General features: G+C 39.8%; 1 protein-coding gene across 1 annotated transcript in view; it reads left to right on the forward strand.

The window, feature by feature from the left end:
- The window catches only part of LOC140338376 (EP-cadherin-like), a 33,879-nt gene that overhangs the window by 2,207 nt on the left and 7,652 nt on the right, over positions 1-24,020 (forward strand). Inside the window, exons 3-8 of the mRNA XM_072422579.1 lie at positions 20,763-20,971; positions 21,172-21,315; positions 21,667-21,816; positions 21,908-22,052; positions 22,525-22,697; positions 22,901-23,029. Of these exons, the coding sequence (XP_072278680.1) occupies positions 20,763-20,971; positions 21,172-21,315; positions 21,667-21,816; positions 21,908-22,052; positions 22,525-22,697; positions 22,901-23,029 (950 nt within the window). The remainder of the gene's footprint in view (positions 1-20,762; positions 20,972-21,171; positions 21,316-21,666; positions 21,817-21,907; positions 22,053-22,524; positions 22,698-22,900; positions 23,030-24,020) is intronic.

Consider the following 24,020-nt stretch of genomic DNA (forward strand, 5'->3'; position numbering starts at 1 on the left):
GGGGGGGGGGGGAGAAATGTGATTGTTGCTACTTGTGGTGTAGAATCAATCACAAGTGCTATTGATTATTCTTGAGTTGGTGCTTCTGGCCCAGATCCTAGGATGTGATCCCAACAATATGGAGATGGGACATATGGGCTTATTATTGAGACCACAAATTTAGCAAGTGTGCTTAAAGTGGCGTCTGTGTATTTCTTTCATTGTACATTTAAGGGCTTGTGATCTTTGATAGTAGTTTGTATGTGTGCATGTTAAAATATTATACATGTAACCAGTAGACAATGTGTTTTTTTTTTTTTTTTTTTTATCCTAAATGAATTAGTACTTTGGTGTACATGGGGTTTTTTTCTGTATCCCTGCCTTCTCTTCTGCATAATGCATTGCTCAGGTTTGCCGTTGCTTGTAGAAGATATGCTTCTCCCGACCTGTTACAGCTTTTTGGTTATGGTTGGCGTGCTGCATGGAATTTAAAATTTTGAAATGTTGCATTGTGGGTTTGTTCTTGAGCTCAGTTCACAGGATAACAACCTGCGCGTTCACACCCCACCCCCGTCCGTTGTTCTCGCATTCCACAGCTCAGGTTACCTGTATGAGGGGACTATGGATTGTCTTTCTCTAAGCATTTGTTTTGTCACCTAGTTTCTGTTGTGTCCAATTCCCATAAGTGATATTTTATCCTGCAGCCTCTGAGTTCCTTCCGGGTTGTGGCATGAGCTCCTGGGTTCATGGGGTGTTTTGGGATAAATAGAGCTCCTGTAGAGACTACTTATGGGGGAGTCATAGCTGCATTCTTCAATGTGTCTGGATGAGGGGGGAGGAAGGTCTGGCCTTGTGAAGGCTGAGTGTTTTCTGAAGCTTTATCTTATCATTGAGAATGTTGTTCAGTTTATTTAAACTTGAGGATCTGTTTTACATTCTACTGTTCTCCAAGTAGAATTCCAATGACTTCTAACTATTTAGAAGTTGCTCATTACATATAGTTATTTTAATGAAGCATGGTTACAAATCTAAGACTAGGTAGACACGTGCAATAATTATCATTTGAAAACGAACTATCCACGATTATTCCCAATTATTTTGAGCAATCATATGCTGTAACGATACGATCGGTCAAATATAATATACACACGCTAGATACGATCATTCAAACGATGCAGGAAGTGACATGTACAGGAGAAAGTGTATTACAGAACAATCCATGATCACTGAACGGCCGTACACACAATAGATTACGAACGATCGTCGCCCAATCAGATCCACCAGAGCGGTTGTTTCACTGAGATTCTGCGTTCGTCGGCGTCGTTGACCAGTCATTGTGCACTTTTTTGTTAACGACAGTTATTGCAGTCTAATTCAAGAGGGTAAATTAGTAATTGAGAAGTTTTACAGGGCCATTAACAATTAAAATTCTGCAAGATTTAATGTTATGGGCTCATGAGTCCCTATCACTTCCTGTTGACCTTGGTTCCAATTATGCCTTCTGTTTACCTTGGCCCAAGTGAAACTCCTAATTATTCACAATGCCTATTCTTTGAAGTGTTGATAAGGAAAGTTGGATAGTTCCAGGCAATCAATGTTTACTCTTCCAATAAATGTATCCTGGGGTCGGTCCCCCTTCCCCCACGCACCCTGGGTACAGCATACATCCCAGGGTTGTGAATAGGCCATGCTAGCTGTCCTTTTGTCTGTGTGTTTATACAGTTCTCTTGTGCTTCCGACTGTAACTGAAACTAATGGTGAAACTCGCATTTTCTTTGCTCCCCTGTCTTTTGGCATTTGACTCCTCTTCTGTGCATTTGAACAATGGGGTCATTGTCCATTTTGGCTCCAGGTGTATGCTGGCTTCGGTGTAACATACCTCTTGCCCTGCAGGTTGATGCTGAAGTATTCATCTATTTATGTACTTTGTCATAGCTTTCATGTTGCTGGAGTCTTGTACTGTGGTGCGGGTGGAGGCCGTCACAAGATACAGCAGGAACAAAGTTAGATGGGTAGTTGGTGGCAGCCTCAGAACCAGCGTTTGTCTGCCAACCTGGTGCAGCATTTGCAGTGTGTTCTTTATTCTGTGTACAATGAAAAGCAGAACTCTGAAGTGGATGCCAGTAGTAACTTGTAGGGTTATATTCTGGCAAATTTTATTGAAAAGTTTGCAGCAGTTTAGGAGCTGTCTACTCAGGTGTGGCTGTGCATGCCGCTTTATGACTTAGGGCTAGGTACATGTTGTATAATTGTCAATTTCAAATCTTCTCTTGTGTGTACAACAGTCCCCCGACATAGCTTAGTGATCTGTTGTGGTGAACCAACTGGGCTTGACCATTGTAACTACCTGTGGGGAGGAAACAGCAGGGAGCCTCTTGCTTTTTGTCCCCCCCTCTATTCCCTATAGAACGGAACATAGCTGTGTGCACAGCATTCATTCTAGTGTCCCTGGAAACTATCGCAAAAGATTGATTTCACTACAAAATTTGAAGAATGTCTAGGCCCCAAGCCTGGGTTTGCATATAAAAGGTCCATGTAGTGTTTAGAACACCACAATGCACATCCATTACTCTAGTGTGCTGTAACTCGTGTCCATTGGCATGTTTGGGTACTATAATAGCCACACAGTGCACCAGCTCACCATATTGCTGTAATGCAGCACAGCAGTTTAAACCGTATAAGCCCTCAAGTTAATCATAAAGTTCCTCAATTGTAGTTCCTCCTAATTTTCAGAAAGATTTTGTAAAATGGGAAATCTAAAAATAACTGGTATAAAATAAAACCTAAGATTCTAACTCCTTGGCGTCCAAAACCAAAACCTTCTGTCTGGAGTTTGATTCTTCCTTGCCACTTTGGTTTCAGTTCTGGATTTTGTGTGTGGTCGAAGAATGTTGTCTGCAGCTAGTGGCACCAGATTCAGCTTACAATGGTGGACAGTCTGTAGGAGACTGGTCTATTGGTAAAACCGGGAGAAAAAAGTTACTCTTGCTGTTAATGGCTCACCTTGTCTTCAGGTTTTTTAAAAAAAAATGTGGTCGCCTTTATTATATGAATTTCATGCAGTTAAAACTATAATTGGTCAAACTTTACAAATCCTTGTGCCTGAAGAAACCTGTTCCATATTGTGTATATTCAGGATGTTTGTGAGGTGTTATTTGATGCACCTTTCAGTGGGACCCTCTACACATTACCTCTTATTAGTAGCAAAATTAGTATTAGGTTTGCTTAGCCCTCTTCTTCCACAGTGCTTAAGCAAGAATAACATTAACTTCCTTTCAGCAAATGTCTTGGTGAGCACAGGACAGGGCAAATGTCTGGATTTTCCTGCCGGTGACCTAATGGTCTTGCAAGATTTGGTCTGGTCTACATTCCTTTAAGTTCTCTGGAAATACAATTCACATCACTCCCATCAATTCCCAAGACGGTGCACAAATCCCCCTAGTTTATGGATAAAGTAAACTTCAGCCAAATCCACTCTTAATGAAAGTTTCCTTTCTCCTGGCAACTTAATAGTGATATAAAGGAAGGGTGGGTATGTTCTGCCATGGAAGTCGATATAGAAACAAGTCTGCTGATATAGCCCTTCATGGACAAAGCATATTTTCTTTCATCGTCCTACATAACCGCATTAGGTTCATTTAGATGAGAAGCCAATAATCATCCCATTATGGGGTCAAAGTAGAAGTTCCTGGAGGGAACTTAAGAAAATGCAAATGCTGTGCAGCTTTGTATGTTTGCTGGAAAATGAAGCAAAGTGCTGCCAGGCTGGTAACCACTTAGCCACGGGATGTTAAAGGTTCAGGGATTATATTTATGAAAGTTAGTGGAACATTGTGGTTATGTGCTGCAGCCTTGGTGTGCATTTATCTGGCGTCTAAGTGCTTTGTTTGAGCCTTTAGTAGGTGTGATGTCTGAGCACACATTTACTAATCTAGCACAAACATGATCTATGAGGATTAGTCACTGGGAATAATGGCCGCCTTTATCTGCACTGATAACTGGTATCGTATGCTTATATGAAACTTACATATTTTATGTTGGCATGGTCTTGGCTTTTAGTTTTGTGGGTTGGTTTAAATCCTAAACTATGCGATTGGCAAAGGAGAGCATTTGCAAAAAAATCTCTGCCATACAGTACAATCTCCCCCAGGTTTTGTCTTCTCCTAAATCGCTAATACTGAAAACATGGTGCAGGACTGTTCATTTAACTTCTGCAGACAACTTGGGCACTGTAGATGTTGGTCAGCCATACATTGAACCTTTTTCTTTATTTTCCCCCAGTGGGTTAGAATTACCCATAAATCAAAGTATCTGATGGGTTTTTGAGCTCATTATTTTCTGTTAAATAGAACTTTGAAACACAAATGCTTATCCTGATGTGAATAGAGGGCTACAAGAGTGCAAATAGTCGGTTTTATAAAGCTGTAGTACGGTTTCCAGGTTTTGCACCATATTATACCTCGTATTATCTTGCTGTATTGTATTTGTTGGCTCCATCACCACAACCCTTGTGTTCTCACCTGTTCAAACACCCTCCCTGCTAGGAAGCTCCGCAATAATAGATAATTGGTAAAAATGATTGTTTTGTTTTTTTGGGGCTTTCAGCTGTCCTATAGTTTGTTTAGATGTGACAAGTTCAATTATCAGCTGGCACGGGACTGTCAGATGCAGATGTCATTTTTCTTTTGCTCTCATTAACATCTCATCATCTTTCAATATACTATGATCTTTCAGAGAGGTTTGAAAGATATATTGAGTTGCTTTTACAAGTGTATTTTTGCTACACTTTTTTTTCAGTATCTGCTGGTAAAAGGCTCATCCTATACTACAAAACTGTTTGCTTCAGTCAAAATGGAAAGTGGCATGTTTCAGATGATTGTCACCAAGGGTGAACAGTTGGGAAAACTTGACATGTTCAGTGGTCTCACTCTATCATTCTACATAGAAGCACAGTGGTTCAGGGGATAGTACTTCCGGCCATTGCAGTGCTAGATCACAGTTTCCAATCCCGGCCAGGGATCTCCCTGTTTGAAGGTTCTCCTCGTGTCTGTGGGTTTCCTTCAGTTACTCTTGTTTCCTCCCACATTCCAAAAAAAACAGTTAGATTTATCGGCTTCTCCCCAAAATTGACCTTATACTACATTAATGACAAATGACTATGGTAGGGACATTAGATTGCGAGCCCCTTTGTTGGACAGTTAGTGTCACGACTATGGCCTTTGTACAGCGCTGTGTAATATGATGGTGCTATATAAATACTGTGTAATAATGACTGCTGTTTATTAATAAATAGGTCATGGTAGGGTGATGCTCATTTGTCCCCCCCTCTCTGTACAACAGAGCAATGCTGTGTGTACAGTGCTGGGTTAGTCTCCAGTCACTGGAAACGATAACAAAATATAATTTCCAGCAAAATATATCTGATGTATGTATAGGGCCTAACACTATAGCCTAACTGTTCACCAGTCCACCCTGTAGTTGTGTGTTCTATGATTTGTAACCTTTTAAGGGGAAACCATTACCCCCAAACCTCTATTACAATAAAGTGGTAGATAGAAGTGAACAACAAGAACCATGCTTCATTAAATATCGAGATGGGTTGTCTGGGTCTTACACTTTTTTTTTTTTTTTTTTTTTTTTTTTTTTTTTTTTAAACTGCTTTGAATGTAAAAATACAAGGAGGCCACTCCCGGATGAAGAACCAAGGGTGCTTTAGATTTCCTCAGGATAATACAAACAGCTCTAGGTTCACCCTTCTTGTTTGCTGAGCTTGGAACACACACAGCCTGCTATAAAAAAAAATCAGGTGTGACAAACGTTTCAAAATACAGAGCAAATTTACCAAAAAATGGCTTGCTTTGGGTACTAATTGCCTAATTTATTAGTGTCCGTTTACAGCCTAAACCATGGCATTTTGGTACACATTGCAGAGCATGACAATTAAAGTTCTTGACAGCTGAAATTGTTGAATGCAAAAGTCAAGCAGACACCCACCACCGTCATGTAGGCCTGGCTCTCATCACTCACACTGACTAATGTTACCCAAGTCAGCTAAATGTGTTTTGACAGTTGTGATCCATAAACAACTATTGTCCGGCTCTTGTTAACATCTGGTAACCCCACCTGCAGAAATCTTCAGCATTTGACAGGCGATAGAAAACACAGAGCACATGTTATATTTCACCTAATGTGATGCCAATTACATCTGTCAATGAAACATAAGCATCCTGGTTGTGAACATTTTGTTAATCTCTAAGCCGCTGTTCTCCTAGTGCATGCAGACTGAGGAAAGACCAGTCCCTTGTGTTTTTCATTGAAATGCTTCCTATTCCAGTGTGTATGTTCTGTATGTTGGACAGCATCCTAAAGCTTCAGGCCGATATAAAGGCACACAAATTTTGTATTTCAAATGCTGTGATCTCCCCGGCCCCTTTTAGCTGGGTGCATCAGCAACCACCCATGGCACAAATTCTGCAACTGGCCTACACCAGTTTGGAAAAGCTTAACTGCTGTGGTAAAGTTTTGTCCTGCAAGAGGGTCTGCTTATGTAAATGTCAATCTGTATATTGCACTCAAGGAAATTCTGCAGTATTGTGTTGAGACCAGCATTTTCTAAGTCGTAATTTGGGTCCAAAAAGATGTTCCATGTTGATTTGCATTGTAGGGGTGAGAACTTCTCTCCATTCATCCTTTGTAGAAATTGCTTGGTCCACCTGCAGGAAACACAACAGAAGGTTGAGTAGCTCTTGTATTTCCTCATTTACACACACAACTCCTGCTTTTTCTTTTCCTTTGGGTTGGCTGCACACTTTGGTGTCCTGCCTTGGAAGATTAAAAGTTGTGTTTCACTGGTACACTTCACTTTTTCTTTTGCCAACCTGTGCAATATCTTCTGGCCCCCTCTATCCCTGGGGCTGGGATTTGGCAGTCGGTGGTAGCTTTGTGGGTTTTATTTTTCCCTTGTTTTTTCAGTTACTTGAAATTTTAATCTGTTTATATAGGGTGTCTCTGATCCATAATTGTACAACTTGATTTGTATTGATGAATTTCATGAAGTTTTTAAAGGTTATTTCATTGAAACCACAACAGTTTGAAGTGTGAAATTTTGTGACCTGCACCTTATTCCAGATGGCTTACATCAAGACCAGTCTGTTATCTGTATCCTGTAGCCTTCCTTGACCTCTGTGCCATGGCTGTAAACTAGATTTTCACCCTCTGTTTATACAAAATTTCCAGGATTTGGGGAATATGCGACCAGAAGTGAAACATGTGTTAACAATGGAGAAGGCTGGTCACCTTCTTTCCAGTGTATAATGTGCAGCAGGTCAATTAAGCAAGGTAGTCTAAAGGGCTTAAAGCTTTGAGCAGGACATCCTGATCACCAAAAGAATCTCTCCAACTGGCAATAGATTTGTACAGCCCTGAGTTCATGTAGGTGAAATTTGCTTGTGTCACTACATATGTGAAGAGTGCAAACTGTAAATCTGCCTATTCAACATAAAGCACTTTTTATGCCCTTTTTTATTTGCATATTAATATACTTTACTTAATTTGGTTAGTGTTTTAAGCTTGTTGCACAAATTGGCTTTAAATAAACATGTGACAGAAGTTTTGTTGATTGGCTCAAATATTAATTTGGTGTATTGCTCTGCTGTGCTAATTAAATCCCTAATGTTTACCAGTACTCTTGTGACATTGCAGGCTGTAAGTTCTTGCAGAGATCTTGCATGGTGGGATCATAGGATAAGCTGCAGAGCCATCCACTTTCATGCTTTAATGGGTTATACAGATTGCATAACACTAATTTCTGCTCCACGTTTTAGGTTTATAGAAGTTCAGTAAACTTACAAGAGTTGGGTGAATATTGATCAAGCACCACATATGCCTCATTTTGATAATTGTGTTTGAGTTGGTCATATTCTGTACAGCTCACATGGTACCCAAGACCCAAGGATTTAATAAGCTTGTTATCTAGTATCCTTGTGTTCTGTTTAGCAGAACATAATCAGTCAGAATGCCAGGAGGGTTTTAATTTTGTTTGACACTGTTATCTTAAAAATGCAGTCTGTAAATTTCCTGGGAGCATCACATGTAAGAATGAGTCTTTGTAATGGCTCATGATTTATTTAGTGCAGACAAACGCTGCATAGTCTGCGGGTGTGCATCAGTCTTTCACTCCTGTCGGTTTTGTATTTATATTCCTTTCATCTTGATTTGCCTGCTGATTTTGTTTTGGCAGGTTTGTACATGGGTCCAGGTATTCCTGTTTTTACAAATTACACTTGGGTATTGCTGAAATCTGATCTTCAGGGGTGCATTTTGAAAACCCATTTGGGCAATGAGATCAAGCTTTAGGCAGATGGTGTAGCCTGGTTAGATTAGGGTGCTTCATATTGCTAAAGTTTTATTATTAAACAGGATTTATATAGTGCCAATATATTACGCAGCGCTGTACATTAAATAGGGGTTGGAAGTGACACATTCAGACAGTAACACGAGGCGGAGAGGACCCTACCCAGAAGAGCTTACAATCTAGTAGACTTGTTACAATTGTAAAAAGCTTTGTAGTGCCTTTATGCAGAACATACACATTTCCCCATGTTTGTTTTACCTTTAATGACCTCACTAGTACAAAACTCCTAATTGCCAGAAATACTTCTGCCTGTCATGAGCTGGGTTTGATGCACGGCTTTCTTGTGGATAGTGTCAGTCCTGCCAGTTCCTTTTGCTAAACTCCAACTCAAACATGCTTTTTGGATCTCTAAGTTTTAAATGCTAATCACTAGTTCAAGGTGAGAATATTGGCACTTGTTCGTGCTATAGGAACTGATAGTTCCTATTTGATAGTTGCACTAATTACAGGAAGTTTGTAGCTGTACTTAACGCGTTGGTGTGTACTTTACATGACCCATACCTTTCCCCACTGCTGCTCCCTTCCTTGCATTGCATTTTCCTGGTTCTCAGAATGACACTTGGGAGTCAGTTTAAATACAGAATCCATAGAAGTTCTTTGCTGGTCAGACAAACAGTTATATTTTCATTATCCCTGTGCAGAACATATTTTTGGGCTTGGTCCTGCATACTTATAATTTTAAGATGTTTTCTATTGGAATATGCCATATGAGCAGCATGGTGGCTCACATGTTGGCACCCTGGCCTTTGCGGATTAAGGGCTCAGGTTTCAATCTTGCCCAGGACACTATCTGCATGGCGTTTGCTGGTTCTTCCCGTGTTTGTGTGGGCTCCCTCCGGGTACTTGGGTTTCCGCTCATATCCCATAAACGTCCAGTTGGCTTGATTGGCTTCTCCCCAAAACTGTCCTTAGGCTGTTTTAGACATATGACTATTGTAGGGACATTAGATTGTGAGACCCTTTGGTGGGCAGCTAGTGACATGACCATGGACTTTGTACAGCGATATGTAATGTCGTCGCTATATAAATGCTGTGTATTAATAAATTGTAATGTTTTCAAAATACTGAAAATATCTGTGGCAAGAGTACAGACATTAGAAGGCAGCAGGATGTTTGGACTGTTCTTTGAAGCATTTCTTAAACTGTATCTACTGCCTGCTTCATAATAAAGCCTAGGTGTGATGTTCACATGGAGGTGCTTATTATTGGAAAGATCCAGAGGCTTTAGCTCTGCCTTTGTGAAAGGTATGTTGTATAAATCTGTCACCCGCCCCCACTTTAAATAAGTTTCTTTTTATTCGGTTCTTTAGTATTGTGCATCAGAACAAGCCCTTCAGCATCTGCACTGCTTGAGTTGGCCAAGACTTGTTGAGAAATATTCTAGTTTTCTGTTTAACCTGGGGAGTTGTTTGCTGTCTAGTAATGAGCACAGTCTATTAACCTTGATGTGCCTAATAGGGGTTAGAGGAAATGCTATCTGATGGCTATGTAATCTAATTTCACCAGCAGAAAGCTTCTGTTATGATATTTATCCTTTTATTTAAATGAGAGAAAGCATCTGGATTTTATAAGATATCTTGGGCAGGATATAGTGCTGGTCATTGATGAGTTGGATCACGCAGTATGTGATCTTAACCCTTAGGATGGTTAAAAGATCTAGACTTTGGTAATGTTTGGGTACTGTAATGATCTCCTTAGTTGTATTGGGACCTTTCTCTGCCAATGGTTTTGCAAGGAGATGTTGTCTTGAAAGCCTGTGACACATTTGTCACCCCTACGTTATGTAATGGTTGGATGGTAATTAAGCCGCATACACACTTGCAATTATAGTCGTTGGAAACGATCTTTCATGATCCTTTCCGACGACCAAGCACTCCATGATGCTGTACATACAGCACTGTTCTGCTCTATGGAGAGGGCAGGTGGAAAGCGACGAAGTGGCACCCTGCTGCGCGATCTTCCCCTTCACATGCATTACAATCGTTCATCGTCCGTGGATCCTCAGGGTCATTTGGATAATGACCGACACGCTGTATTCCAGATTCTCGCCTGATATCGGCACTGAGCCGATTAACAAGTGACAACCATTGGAAGTGTCTACGTAGCTTTAGTTGTAATTCAAGGCCACTTTATTGGCCAATGTCCCCAACAGAATAGCCCCTCTTGGCAAAACACCACAGCCATTGCAAAGCTGAATTATGAAGTCACGGGTTGCCAGTGAATACTTCATAGTGTAAGCTGTTTATTTTGAAATACAGCTTTCTTTGCGGACAAGGGTAGACACTACTATGAGATTTTTTATCCAAAGACCATCACCAGCCAAAGCTTTTCCCAGGTGGCTGAACAGCATTATCTATCCTTTTAACAGATCAGACCCTTCCCTTTGTACATTGCTTTTAGGTCTGTTTTACTTAAGCTGCGTACACACTTCCAATTTTTATCGTTGGAAATGAACGACGAACGATCGATTGGGCAAAAATCGTTCGTAAAAAAAGTAACCAACGCCGACGAGCGAGAATAGTCGCTGGAAATGAACGACCGGACCGGCGGATCGGATTGGACGACGATCGTTTACCATCTATCGTGTGTACGGTCGTTCATTGATCGTCCATGGTCTGAGCATGCGCGGTGAACGAACGTTCGCTTACTTCCTTTGGTGCACGTCACTTCCTGTATCGTTCAAACGATCGCATCTATCGTGTGTACAATATCTGCGAACGATCGTGCCATCTGTATGTACAGGATCGGTGCTATACGATCGTTCGCAGATATCGTGCAGGATTGTTCGTCGTTCGTTTACCAACGATAATAATTGGAAGTGTGTACGTAGCTTTAGTCTTGTATATTTGTTCAGTCTGATTTGGTTATCTGCGCATATTACATAAAACCAGTCCCCATTGTATTCATGCAGTGGTTAATTGCTGCTCTGTAAAATGCTTTGCATAATCCAAATATGCATTCCATTCTCCTCCAGCTGAGCTTGATTTGTTTGCTTCTGTGCTTTCTGCCAGGCTTGAGTGTTTTAGCTTTGCCATTCATAGACCAGGTCTTGACAAAGTACATGATATGACCTTTTACTGGGGAAAAAAATCCTTAGTGTTACAACTTGCAAATCAATTGATCTTCTTGCATTATTCTGATTTGATGCCACCCATTGTTCATGACTCCATCAACCTTTGTTCTTGACTAGTACTAGAAACTAGCACCATTGTTACTCTTGTATCTCTCCCCCCCCCCCCCCCCCCCCCCCACATTGCTTTTGGGAAGTCTGGATCTTAGCATTTATCTGCTAATTTCAATTACAAGGGCTTCCTGTAGTATTGTCCTAAGTACTTGTATGTAAATGTTCCCGTTGAATTGAAATGTCTTTAGAGATCTGTTGGTGGTCAAGGGGAGCCAGTATAAGTATGACAAATCTATAACCACAGTCACTAACCTGGGACAACAATGTGCATTTAGATGTCTAGATATCCATCTGTTGGCTAATTCAAATTAAATAAAGTTGGAGAACCTGAAACGTCCACTTTCAAAATCTGGTTAGCAATGGTGGCTTCCATATTTCAATTTCAATCACCCATTGCCTATGCTTGCTTGAATCCAGTATTGCATAGTTGGTCTCCATTTAGTGCTCCTGCCACTTTTGTGGCTGAATTAGATCAGTACGGGTAAAATGCTTTAATATTAAAGCTGCCAAACAAAATTAAAGGACTATAAAACTGTTAAACTAGTTTTTGCATAGCTACGGTTATATTATCTACCAAACATTCATTTTAGCTTGACCAATTTGGCTGTTGAGACTTTGGTGATTAGATCTAACTCTAAACTTTAGAGCTATGATGATTAGTTGTTAACGATAGAGCAATTCTATTGCCATTATAAAGGATTCCAGTCTTATTTGCCTAAGACTTTCTATATTCAAGGAATGCAGCAGCAATTTGCAGATAAGTTTATAGTTTCATGCTTGTTTAACGCTGATAGAGGGTATAGACACCATCGAAACTTGCTGGCTGTCTCAGTTTACCAGTTTCTGAATAAACACTTTGTGCTCGGTTGTAGAGACCTCTGTATCATCTTTAATTTGGGTGACTTCACCTTTTAGTTAAATGCAGTGCTTGCTTTCAGTGCAGAATTGCACAACCATGTACACAGGTAAACATAGTATACCTGGATCACTTACAGATCAAGTTGCTCAGCAGTGCTATTTTTAATGGGGAAGCACACAATTGCTCTCTGTATTGCATAAATTTGCACACCTCATATCTTATGACTACACAATGAGAAAATCATTACTTGATATGGGCGTTTTCTCCACTTTTTAATCTAGCCATTTAAAAAAAAAAATCTCTGTTCATTGAAGAACTAGATGATCGTATTTTGGCTTCTAAACAAAGTATGTTCATTGTATTTTTATGTAGTGTAGAAACTAAATAATGGATATATGGGACAAGATCTTTAAACTAAAAAGGTAGACTGGATTCTCTGCCTTTTTGAGCCTCAATTTAAAGTGGACATACTATTTCACATGACATTTGAATTACAGTAATTGCCCTTCCATTCCAATTTTTGCACTTCATATTTAATATCCATATTTCAGCTTTTCTGTTCCTAGTTTTATGTAAAGCAAAATGTTCTGTTTTTGAAACCTTGTTCCTAATAGAACTGGTAGTGAGGTGTCTGGTAATGGGGTGTAGGGACATGTAGGGCAAGCCATTGGTAAACAAGGGAGATCTGTGTTCCTAAGAAACCCTGTATTAGTATATTTGCTAAATGCTAACCTTGCACATCCAGCAGAACATATTTCATATCATTACACAAGGTCTTGGAGTGCAGCTTATAGATTGTGGACTGACTGGGGAATAGATCAGTTTCCTGTTATTTACGTCATAGACTTTTGACATCTCTAAATCCAGTGGCTGTCAGGGAAACTAATGGAAAAGTTAAAAAGGTTTATGTACATGCAGGTTTATGAATATTTAACTCGGGATTGTTGTTCACCTATAACATCTGTGGGGTTTTTCCATATGCTACAAGGTTGTATTCATCTCCAAGGGGAGGGAGAAGCTTTACCTGCTTGGTATGTGTAATGTAGCTCCCCAAAATATTCTCCAGATTCTTGAGGTTTATGCAAAATCCATGTCTGGTTTGTTTACTTCTCAGCCATCCATTCTTGTTTTAGACAGACATGCATCTGTAAAGCCATTATTAGTCATTTAATATTTGTTGCTTCCAACTATTGGTGGTGGTAGTTTTAGGTGACCACAAAAATTGTATGTAAACCATGCCTGCATTGCATGTTAAAATGTCTATTTATGATCTCCACTGGAGGTCTGGGTGATAGGTGATGTAGAGACACCACTTGGAGAAAAAAGAATTGTCACTCCAAAATAGAAAATACCTGTGTAAGGTAAACTTTTTCCATCTGCCCCAAATTGAATTTTTTTTTTTTTTTTTAGCAGGCGTTCCCCAAAACCTGCCAATAGTTTCAATAGTAGGAACAAGCATTTTGTAAACAAGTGTTAGAATTCCTTATCTGAATACTTTGTTCAAGGTCAGCTTTAAAATGCCCTAAAGCATGGGTGTCAAACTCAGGGGACCAAAATTAAAAACTTAGACAAAGTCAGGGGCCAAACTTAAAGTTGAAAATTGAGGATGTTTTTCTTATTAGATATAAAACCTTTTCATATGGAAACAGGTTTTGCGTAATATTCCTTCTGGAACAAGCCTATAATGGAGAAATAGGACCGCTGCTACAATTCTCTGCGTCAATAAAACAGTCCAATACGGGGCCACACATAGGCAGAGAGGCCGCTGGTCTATAGATGCAATTGATGCTGGGAATTGTAGTAGCCCTGCTACTTCAATGCAGCGGCAGGCCAGCTGCAATTCATATTTAGAATTCCTTTGGGGGACCAAAAAAAAAATCCTTTCAGGGAACAAATTTGGCCCTCGGGCCAGAGTTTGACACCCCTGTCCTAAAGCATCAGCTTGACAGGCAGGAAAATTTCCCAGCAATGGCGGCCTCCATACCTTCATTTTGTGCTGTGAATTTCATAAATGCGAATAACCCAATACACAATCATTCGGTACGCATGAATGAGATCAGATGCTGAGTCAACTTCTTTTTGCGGAAAGTCCCCTCATGATGCCATACCCAATCTCCTGTATGCAGAAAATAAGATTAGGCCCCAGCACTGCCTCAAGTGTTGAATCCCATTGCTTCCAGGGATGTATGGCTTGTATCCCAGGAGGCTGCAGGATTAACTTTTCAATCATCCTAGGCGATGAAGGGGCAGGAATTATGTATTGAAAAATAGGATTTTTTTTTTGTTGTGGTACAGGCAGCTTTACAGTAGGCATGCTTTAAGAACTGCTTTAAGGATGTACAACATCTTTGGAATTTTAGCTTTAGGTTTCCCTGTAAAATGCAATAAAGTTATTTATGGAAGTTTCCCAGGTGATGTGGAAGGAAGTCAGGAGTTTGTGGCCCTCATGTAGGTATATAGTGGGTAATGTCAGATGCTTGTATTTGAATTGTTTGTTTAACCTGATGCCACCCTGTTTTAGCACAATGGAAGCAGGAAGCATTCTCTCCAGTTATCAATAATGTGTGAGGTAAAGGGCTGTGTCAGCTCTTCTTCTGCTGGACAGTGGAGGGTGCTGAGAAATGGGCTTTAGGTGTAATTTGTTTTACTGCACACAGGCCATTTCCCTTCCTGGGAGCTATGGGGGAGGATGGCGTTGACACTGAATTACTTTGATGCTCTGGTGACTGGATTAGCAAACACTTGTATTGTGGTTGTAACTCCTTTCCTGTAAATGGTTGTTTTTGTGAAACTATACAAACTCCATCTCTATCCAAGCATGTGGGGATGGATTTAATGAATGGCTGATTAATGAGTAACTTGACTTGGAAGCTTAGTTTCCAAAGTAATGCTAGGCGTCCATGATGCATTTGTTAGTATTTTTGATTAATGCACTAATTGACTATTGCAATATTTTATTAAAGTGCTAAGTCTGTTGTGACCTAAAAAAGTTTAAATTTTGAAGGTGAACCAATCCACATTAAAAAATCATTGCTCCATTTGCAATCCTCATTCTTTTCCAAAAGTATTTTGTGAGCACTATTCATTTGTTTGAACTAAAAGAATCTTAAAAATTTCTGCTTGGCATGTCGCTAGCTTTAGGCTGGAAATGGACAAGCTGGCTGGTACGCACTTTTTACTTTGAGCTTTTCGGCACCATAACCAAATACCTGTGACTTTTATTGCAGAAACTCCCCTTATATAAATGACAAGGATTCCTTTGTCTTCAGAACTTCCTAAACTTTGTGCTGAAGTTATAGAACTTACAGTAAGAAGGTCCTATAACTTTGCTTTTGAGTAAGGAATCTTCCTATATCTTATACATGGTGCAGAATCACATATTACTTGTACATGGATATTAGGATCACATATTACTTGTACATGGTTATTAGGATCACATATTACTTGTACATGGCTTGGCAGTCTTGACAATGGACCCCAGCCTCTTTTAGCCATAGAACTGTAACTTTGAAATCTCACTGGACCCTGTAAAAATAACTTGCTTAGGTATGCTAGCTTAAAAAAATAATGCTGAACAAAGTGACAGGTTGGTAAGTAGAAGATGCTTGGGGAGCAAAGGCCAGGTCCACTGTGACAGTTGAAGCTAATCAGAGGTAACTTGTCCAACCTAAAAAAATAACTAGTTAAGGTTCGTCACCTTTAGTTTTCCTATGCAGGTCCATGTATATCTAGCAATAGTTTACGTGTCCATTGCATTTGTAATATTGAAGGCGTTTGGAAGGTTGGAAGGCTGTAAAGCATCTTCAACAAAAGTGCAGATTTATTTTCTTTTTCTGCTATTAAAACTTTCTTGGGACACGCAGTGTTCTCTTCCTTTTTTTTGATGACATAATCCAGTGCTCAGTGTTATTAGTGAGCATCCCACTCCCAGGGCATCACAAGATGAATGTTTCATTGTGCATTGTACATGGCTAGTGTCACATGTCTGCCTTCTGGGAAGTGGTCAGCAGATTTTGCCTGGAAATCTGGCTACAGATCAGACATAAAGTGGTTTTGTTGTTTGGTATGTAGAATCTGCTAGCTTCACTTATACACCGGGGTTTGTTTACTTAGTTAATACTCAAACTGCTGAGTGAAGGAACTTCACTTAAGTTATCCATTCTGGTGAGTGCATAATTGGGGTGAACATTCATTTGGTAGATTCAGTCTTTACTGTTTTACCAGTTCAGTCTGTTACAAAACAGTCAACAGAATATTTGTATATATCAATGAAATCTACCAGGTATGGCTTACCAGAGGTGTAGATGGGGAACCTGCCCTTTACAACCTTGGATTTGTGTGGTCCTGGCATGCTTTGAAGAATGAGAAGTCTGCTTTAAGGGTTATGTCTGCTGTGGTATTCCAGGACAACTCAAAAGTGGCCACCATTGGAAAAGCATAAAAATTGCTGTTTTCCCTTAAGCAGAATTTTGAATGGCTGCCAGCCTTTTAATGTATGCACGCAGCAGGAGTTCTAGGTTGTTGGTTGGTTGATTTAGGTCCAATTTTTATCTGTGCAGTGCTCAAAAATGCCTATTTCATTAGGCAGCCCATCAGGCATATAACTAGGTAATATCCAGACTGGAGGAGTCTTCTATCAGGGCTGGTCCTCTCTATAAACATTCTTGATTGCCACGAATTGTGATATGGTATCTGTATACAGTGGTCCAATTACTTTAATCAATCATGGCGGATCAATGAACAACCAAGTGGGGGAAGCTACTATACTCTTCTATTGAGGCGAGCACAGCGGGGTGCCATTTGCTTATCCGCCCCCATCCCCTCTATGGAACAGAATGGCACTGTGCCTGTTCATTCTTCCTTCCCTGCAAATGATCACAGAAGATAATTTCCAGCTACAGAAATTGAACATATGTACAAGGCTTAGACCCACCCTAATGCTTGGTAGCTTTCTTTTTCAATGGATGTATATAACTTCTGTCTTTAGTGAGTCAGAGAAAAGATAACTGAAATCCCATTGACCTAAGAGCTGGGTGGACAGCATGCGTGTTATCACACAAAGAGCTTAATGTTTATCTCCAATAAAGAATCATACACTCCACAAACAGACTATATTTACACACATCAAAGCCATGGGGTGAAATGGCTGCCCCTCTTTCATCTTGGGGTTTTTTTGCCTTGGGGAAAAGAACTTAAGCAATTTTGATGCAGTCTTAGAACACTCACTTTCACGATGCCATACGATAAAATGTTTAAAAATAACTGGAATGCACCCCTCTGCCCCTTAAACTTGTCTTTTATCCATATATTTTTGCAAATACAAATGCAGTATTTTGCTGGTCACGTGTTGTAGTTAATCAGGTTGTACATCATAAGGCGTAGTCAACAATCTATTTTATTCTTTCTAGCCTACATTAAAATGAAATGTTAGGAAATTGGTGCTTAAAGATAATTTTAAAAGGTTGGTTGGGGTTTTGCTATAAAGCATGCCAAGACATAATGACATGGAGGTGGGGGAGGATCCTTTGAAGCTCTGTTTGCACAGTATGACCTTTGTTTGCCATGAATAGAGGTTTCATTATTTACCTATCTGCCTCCACCTCCCATCCAGGCAGGATTTCTTCTACAGACATGCTGAGGTGCTGTCCTACCCATGAGCCATCCAGTGTTTTCGGCAGCTCCTTGTTATGGGCACGGGCCCATAGTTGGTCATTCAGTACTGTCCAGTAACTTAGTTTACCGCCATGATACTGAATAGTTTTCATTTTTTTGGTTTTAGGACATTTTCCTGTAATCTGTAAGATAAAGGCTGTAATGTTCTACAATGAAACACATGTTTCTCATGTATATACTACTCAGGTGTTGTAGCTTCCTCATCCAATCTGAAGTTGGCCATAGGTTTTCATAAAGGCAATCAATGCACTTTTGTACCATTACACATTTTGTAGCCTAAATATGGGTCATGCAAGCAAGTCTATTTATTGGTACTACTTTGCCTTGTTTCTCATGATTTGCACTTAAAATGTAGGTGTAATTGTCATTGCCAGAGGGTCATTGCTTGTCACAAACCGATATATCCTGGTTTTCAATGGCAGTAGCGCATATGTTCAATAATTTGAAGAACCTGTAGTAATCGGAGTCTGTCTTTACAGCTTGCCATGTGCCTTTAGACTGCTAAGGTTTTTGGTTTTACCCATCCTACAGTCTGCTTTTGAGAGAGATTCTACACCCCAGCTGGCACCACATCTATTCTACTACAACAATATACAGTTATAATAAGCACTGAAATTGTTAGAATCTCCCTGGGGTAAACTGCTTTATAATTTTATGCAGCTTGGCCCTCCAGGCATTTCATGCCTACACTAGCCTCTCGTGTTTGTTGCAGGAGCAATGAACATAGAGGATTCCTGAGCCCCTCCACCTCTTTTAGAACTTGTTGATCCGTGTCATAAACACCATTATGCCGACGTTAAGCTTTTGAACGCTTAACTACTGTGGGAAGGATTTTCCTTTTTGGTATTACGTTGCTCCTTAATATCTGAGGGTATATTCTGATCTTTTGCAAAAGTAGTCTGGTTTTTCTGTTTGCATCTGCAGTTACCTTTCACATGGCAACTAATCATTAAATTTCCCATTTTGGTTGCAAAAACTCCTCCCTAGTTGTGTAATATCCTGAAAACTAATGGCTTAAAAGTTGGTACAGTAACCAGTGTTAACTAGGCCTTTTGTGATCCTTGTGTTTTAATGAAGGCTCTACCAGTTGGCAAAGATGGCACTAGAGTGGGACCTGCTGTTGTAACTTCATTTTGAGTGATAACTGAAAATTCCTTACTTTCGGGGTGGTAATTTGATGTGACACAGATCCGTTCCCAGAGGTGATGCAATTTGACGTACTCTCACTTGGATACTGTTCTTCATTTTTATGGTGTGCTTCACACTTTGCAATTCTCATACATGTGTGACTTTCACTGAACACTCATTTCCTGTTGCCAGCTCAATAGACAGATATGTTGGCCAAACTGGTTTAAAATGTAACATCCAAACTATAAAAGCAGTAATGAAAAGCCTGTATTTGGTTAGGTATACCTAAAAAAGATAAACTGTGCTGTGGTTGGGTCTGCCATGCACCGTATTCAAAATGGCTACATGGTGTCAATTGGTTCCTCAGATATTGCTACAAGTTGTGCAGAATTTCTGAAAATGTTAAGTGATGATGGCATTCTGTGTTTTATAAACGTTGGACTGTATCAGTCATGATTAAGCCCTTACCGGATCTGACCAGCAAAAAGTGAAGTTTCTTTTTGGATATCAAACAAGCCTTCAGGAATGGAGTTCATTTGTCTTTTCCATCACCAAGTAAAGTTTTCAGGATAACTAAAAATACACTGGGTGTAGAGATATAATAGGCTTTCTGGAGGGATAATAGGAAAGCATGGATCTTTCTAGATGGCCTGTTAGTTTTTCCCTAAAATGCAGTAAACCAGAGCTCAGGTGTAAATATTAAGGCTACTCTATGGTTTCCTATCTCTTGGTAATTATTGATGAGACCTCTGCTAAATTACATGGTCTGCTGCACACCTGTTATGACCATTATAAGGGGCTTTTACTCTGCTTAATTATAAAGATTAGAGGAGGGTTAGCATACCCAGGGGTACAGGAACAATTGGGAGTATAGTTGGGAGATTCTGCGATGAAGATTCTAATTCTAGACATACAATGCAACTTTCTTTTGGTGTCTTTGTCCAAAAGGACTTGTTAACATAATTGAATCTGTTTCTTGTGATCCACATATTGGAGAATGCTGACTAGATGGTGTATGGATTTGTTGTATCAGGGAAGGAAGGGGGCTGAGCAGAAGTTTTATAGAACTGTATAATGTGCAGATATATTAAGCAATGGCGTTCAATGACAGATTGATTCCCTTTCCAAGAAGGGAATGTAAATGTGACATTTTGGCATGTGTGGAGTTGAAACGGCCAACTTGATCAATTTCTAGAATCTACCTGAACATTCATTCAAAATAATTGCTATAAAAATGTCTGCTTTTGATATTAGTGTGGTGTGTGTGGGTTTTTTTTTTTTTTAAATTTTGCATGCCTTGGTTGGCCATGCAGGGTTTTGAATCTATCTATGTGGAGTTTAACTAAATACTGACCACATCTATACTTTACAATTCGGTTTGGTATCATTTGAACCTATTCCGTTGTTGCTTTCGGATTGCTGGTAATGCAGCATTAAACCTTTTTATTCATGTTGAGCCAAGATCTGCTTGTTGACTTAATTTTTCACCACTTAGGCTGACTTTCTTTTTTTTTCTCTTCCTGCAGTGAATTTTGTTGACTGCACGCCACGAAAACACAGCAGATATGATGTAGGAGACCCTCGTTTCTTGGTCACAGAGAATGGAAACCTAATACCCAAACGTCATATCAAGCTTCATGGACATACAATTAAGTTCACAGTCACAACATGGGATACACAGGGCAAAAAGTACTACACTACTGTCATTATCAAGAGACTACACAAACCTAAAGAGGTACTGGAATTATTATTCAGCTTCTAAAAGTTTTATGTTTTTAGGTATTAGTTTTTTGTTATCCAGGGTGGTCGTAATGCTATGGTGCTTCCTCTGGCAACATGACTGCTCAAACTGGTTCCCTGCAGGTATATGGGCAATGCTACAGAGTGTTAGGTTTATATTCTTGCAGAATTTCACACTTGCATTTTTGTGTGCAGAAAAACCACCGCAAAGGCAAACATCCGCTGCTGGTCTTCCCAGAAAAGCAGGCAGGCCTCAAGAGAAGGAAACGAGACTGGGTTGTTCCACCCATCCAGGTGTCTGAAAATGCCAGAGGGACATTTCCAAAGCGATTGGTGCAGGTAAGTCTTGCTGATAAAAATTGACATTTCTGCTTTGTGAAGTCTGTTAACAGTCAGTACACTGATGTTTTAACATGCCTGTTTGTTTTTCTGTTAATCAACATACATTAACAATTGCCCTCTCAAAATAGGAAAATTGAATTAAATAGTTTTAAAGGGTTTCTAAAGGTGCTTTAATTTTTAATAAAGTTGGGGGTTGGAACACGTCTGACTTCTCCCTCAGTGAGACACAGATGGCAATCTAAATCATAGGTCAGCTTTAAGAATGTAATTTAATAAAGTGTACACCTAAGTCTCGTAATTTCTATAGTGCTGTATGGGTAAAAAATTTCATTTATTTCTTCAACCCAGATTAAATCTAACAAGAACGTGAAGATTTTCTACAGTATCACTGGACAGGGTGCAGACACTCCACCAGTTGGCGTCTTCACTATAGAAAAGGAGACTGGTTGGCTTCTGGTCACTGGCCCATTGGACCGTGAGCAATATGCATCATACAAAGTGAGTATCTTCTGCTCTTGTATATAAAAGTCTGAAATGGCTCTGTATATTGATCGCTACAAATGAGTAAATATTTATTTTCTGAATGCAGCTGCAATCTCATGCAGTCTCCGAGAATGGTCATCAGGTTGAAGAACCTATGGATATCATAATCGATGTCATCGATCAGAATGACAACAGACCCCAATTCACACAGGAAGTATTCCGGGGGTTTGTTAGGGAAGGTGTACAGCCAGGTAAGATAGCATGCTTGGACTTCTACTAATGTTGCAGATCAAAGTTGTGTGTGTGTTTTTTTCTTCTTTGACTTGTTCCCCACCCTAGCCATTTTCCTGGTTTTTAAGGCCTCTTATTACTTCTATGTTTTGCCTCATTAGCGATGTGTTGTATGTCAGTCTTAAAATATGTCTTGGATAGTTTTATTTTGCAGTGTTAATTGCTGTTTAATGGTCTGGTCCGTGTGCACCTTCTATCCCAATTTTGTTTAATCTGTGTGGATAACTGATCAGATTCTGTTCTCTTGTGTCTTTGAAAGGCTATTTATTTTGCATTCATTTTATCCTTAAAATTGGTGACTGGTGTTTATGCCCCAGTTTTTGGTGCACTTTCATTTAAGGAAGGCTTCCTCTTAGAGGCACCCTATTTTTTAGTGGCGAATTCACTACTTTTTCTCAGCAGTGTTTTTAACATACTGTTGTCTTGTTCCAGGTACACCTGTGATGAATGTAACTGCAACTGATGCAGATGACCCTTCAACAGCTAATGCTATACTTGGTTATTCCATTCTAAAACAAACCCCTGAGGACCCAATAGCTGGGCTTTTTACCATCAACAGTGCCTCTGGACTTATAAGTGTCATTGCAGCTGGACTGGATAGAGAGGTGAGCTTCCCATTTTTTTCCAAGAAGGAATTGTGTTGGTGTATGTCCCAGTTGTAGGCAACAATGAGCTTTCTCTACTTTCTCTACTACTGTAGCTGATGGAGAGGACTTTATGCTTGCTTGTCCTCTGTTCCTGTGTTTTTGTTGTTTTTATGGGTTTTTTTTGGCTCTCAGATGTTGAAACCTTCTTTTTTCTTTTGCAGAAAGTACCACAGTACACCCTGATAGTTCAGGCTGCAGATATGGAAGGCACGGGTCTGGCCAACACCGCAACAGCTATAATCCAAATCACTGACTCAAATGATAATGCACCAGTGTTCGACCCTGTCAAGGTATGAAATCGTTGCTGTTAAAGCAATGTCAATATTTCAGTCATTTTAATGTTTGACCTGCTGTTCTTGCCATAAGATCTTATGTTATTGCCCTACCTGTTACAGGATGACGCTCTCCAAATTATTCCCTAGCTTTGTCATCCGGTCACCTTTTTGCTTCTGATAGAAAAGTGGTCACTGTAATAAACCTGCTCTTACCATTTGGAAGCCCACACTGGGGAAAACGCCATGCCACCATTACTGGGGTGCATGTAGATGGTAGTGGCTGCAAAAATGTCTAAAGTGTTGTCCCCACTTTAATGTCTCCTGGTATGCTGATTATGTGCAGTTATAATGGAGTTGGCTAGAAATGTTAACACTTATCTTCATGGTTTCCCACAGGAAGGATTACATGCTGCTGAGTTTGCCTGTTAAAATCTGGCAGTAGTGTTGTATAAACTGTAAACTAATACAATTAAAGCAATACTCTGAGCTAAGCTCTTATGGGAGATATTAGATGTTTGAGTATGAAACGACCTAATGCTTGATGCATGTGGAGAGTTCTGAGATTTTACATGTCTGCCACATTGGTACTATTCCTTTTAGATTCAGGGTTGATCTTCATGCAGCGCTGCATAATATGTTGGCGCTATATAAATCCTGTTTAATAGACAGTATAACACTAACAATCGGTGAAAAACCTGCTTGGGATTTAGGTGCAGCTTGTGTAGTGTCAGCCAACATGTGAAGTTACTATCCAACATAAACGTGAACAACCTGTCTTGATTCTGATGTTTAACTTTTTTTGTCTGAATGCATGCATCAATATTAAATGTTTATTGTAATCTGCATGGTTGGTCTTTATAGCAGGAGTAATGCAAGTGGAATTTTTTCCTGGGGCAGATAGGCAAGATCTCATTTCTTGTTAACTGTGTATTCCCATCATCAATATTCCATGTGGTTATGACTAAAGCATCCAAGTATTAACATGCAAATTCCTAGATTGTACATA

The sequence above is a fragment of the Pyxicephalus adspersus genome, chromosome 9 (assembly GCF_032062135.1).
Source record: "Pyxicephalus adspersus chromosome 9, UCB_Pads_2.0, whole genome shotgun sequence".
NCBI lineage: Eukaryota > Metazoa > Chordata > Amphibia > Anura > Pyxicephalidae > Pyxicephalus > Pyxicephalus adspersus.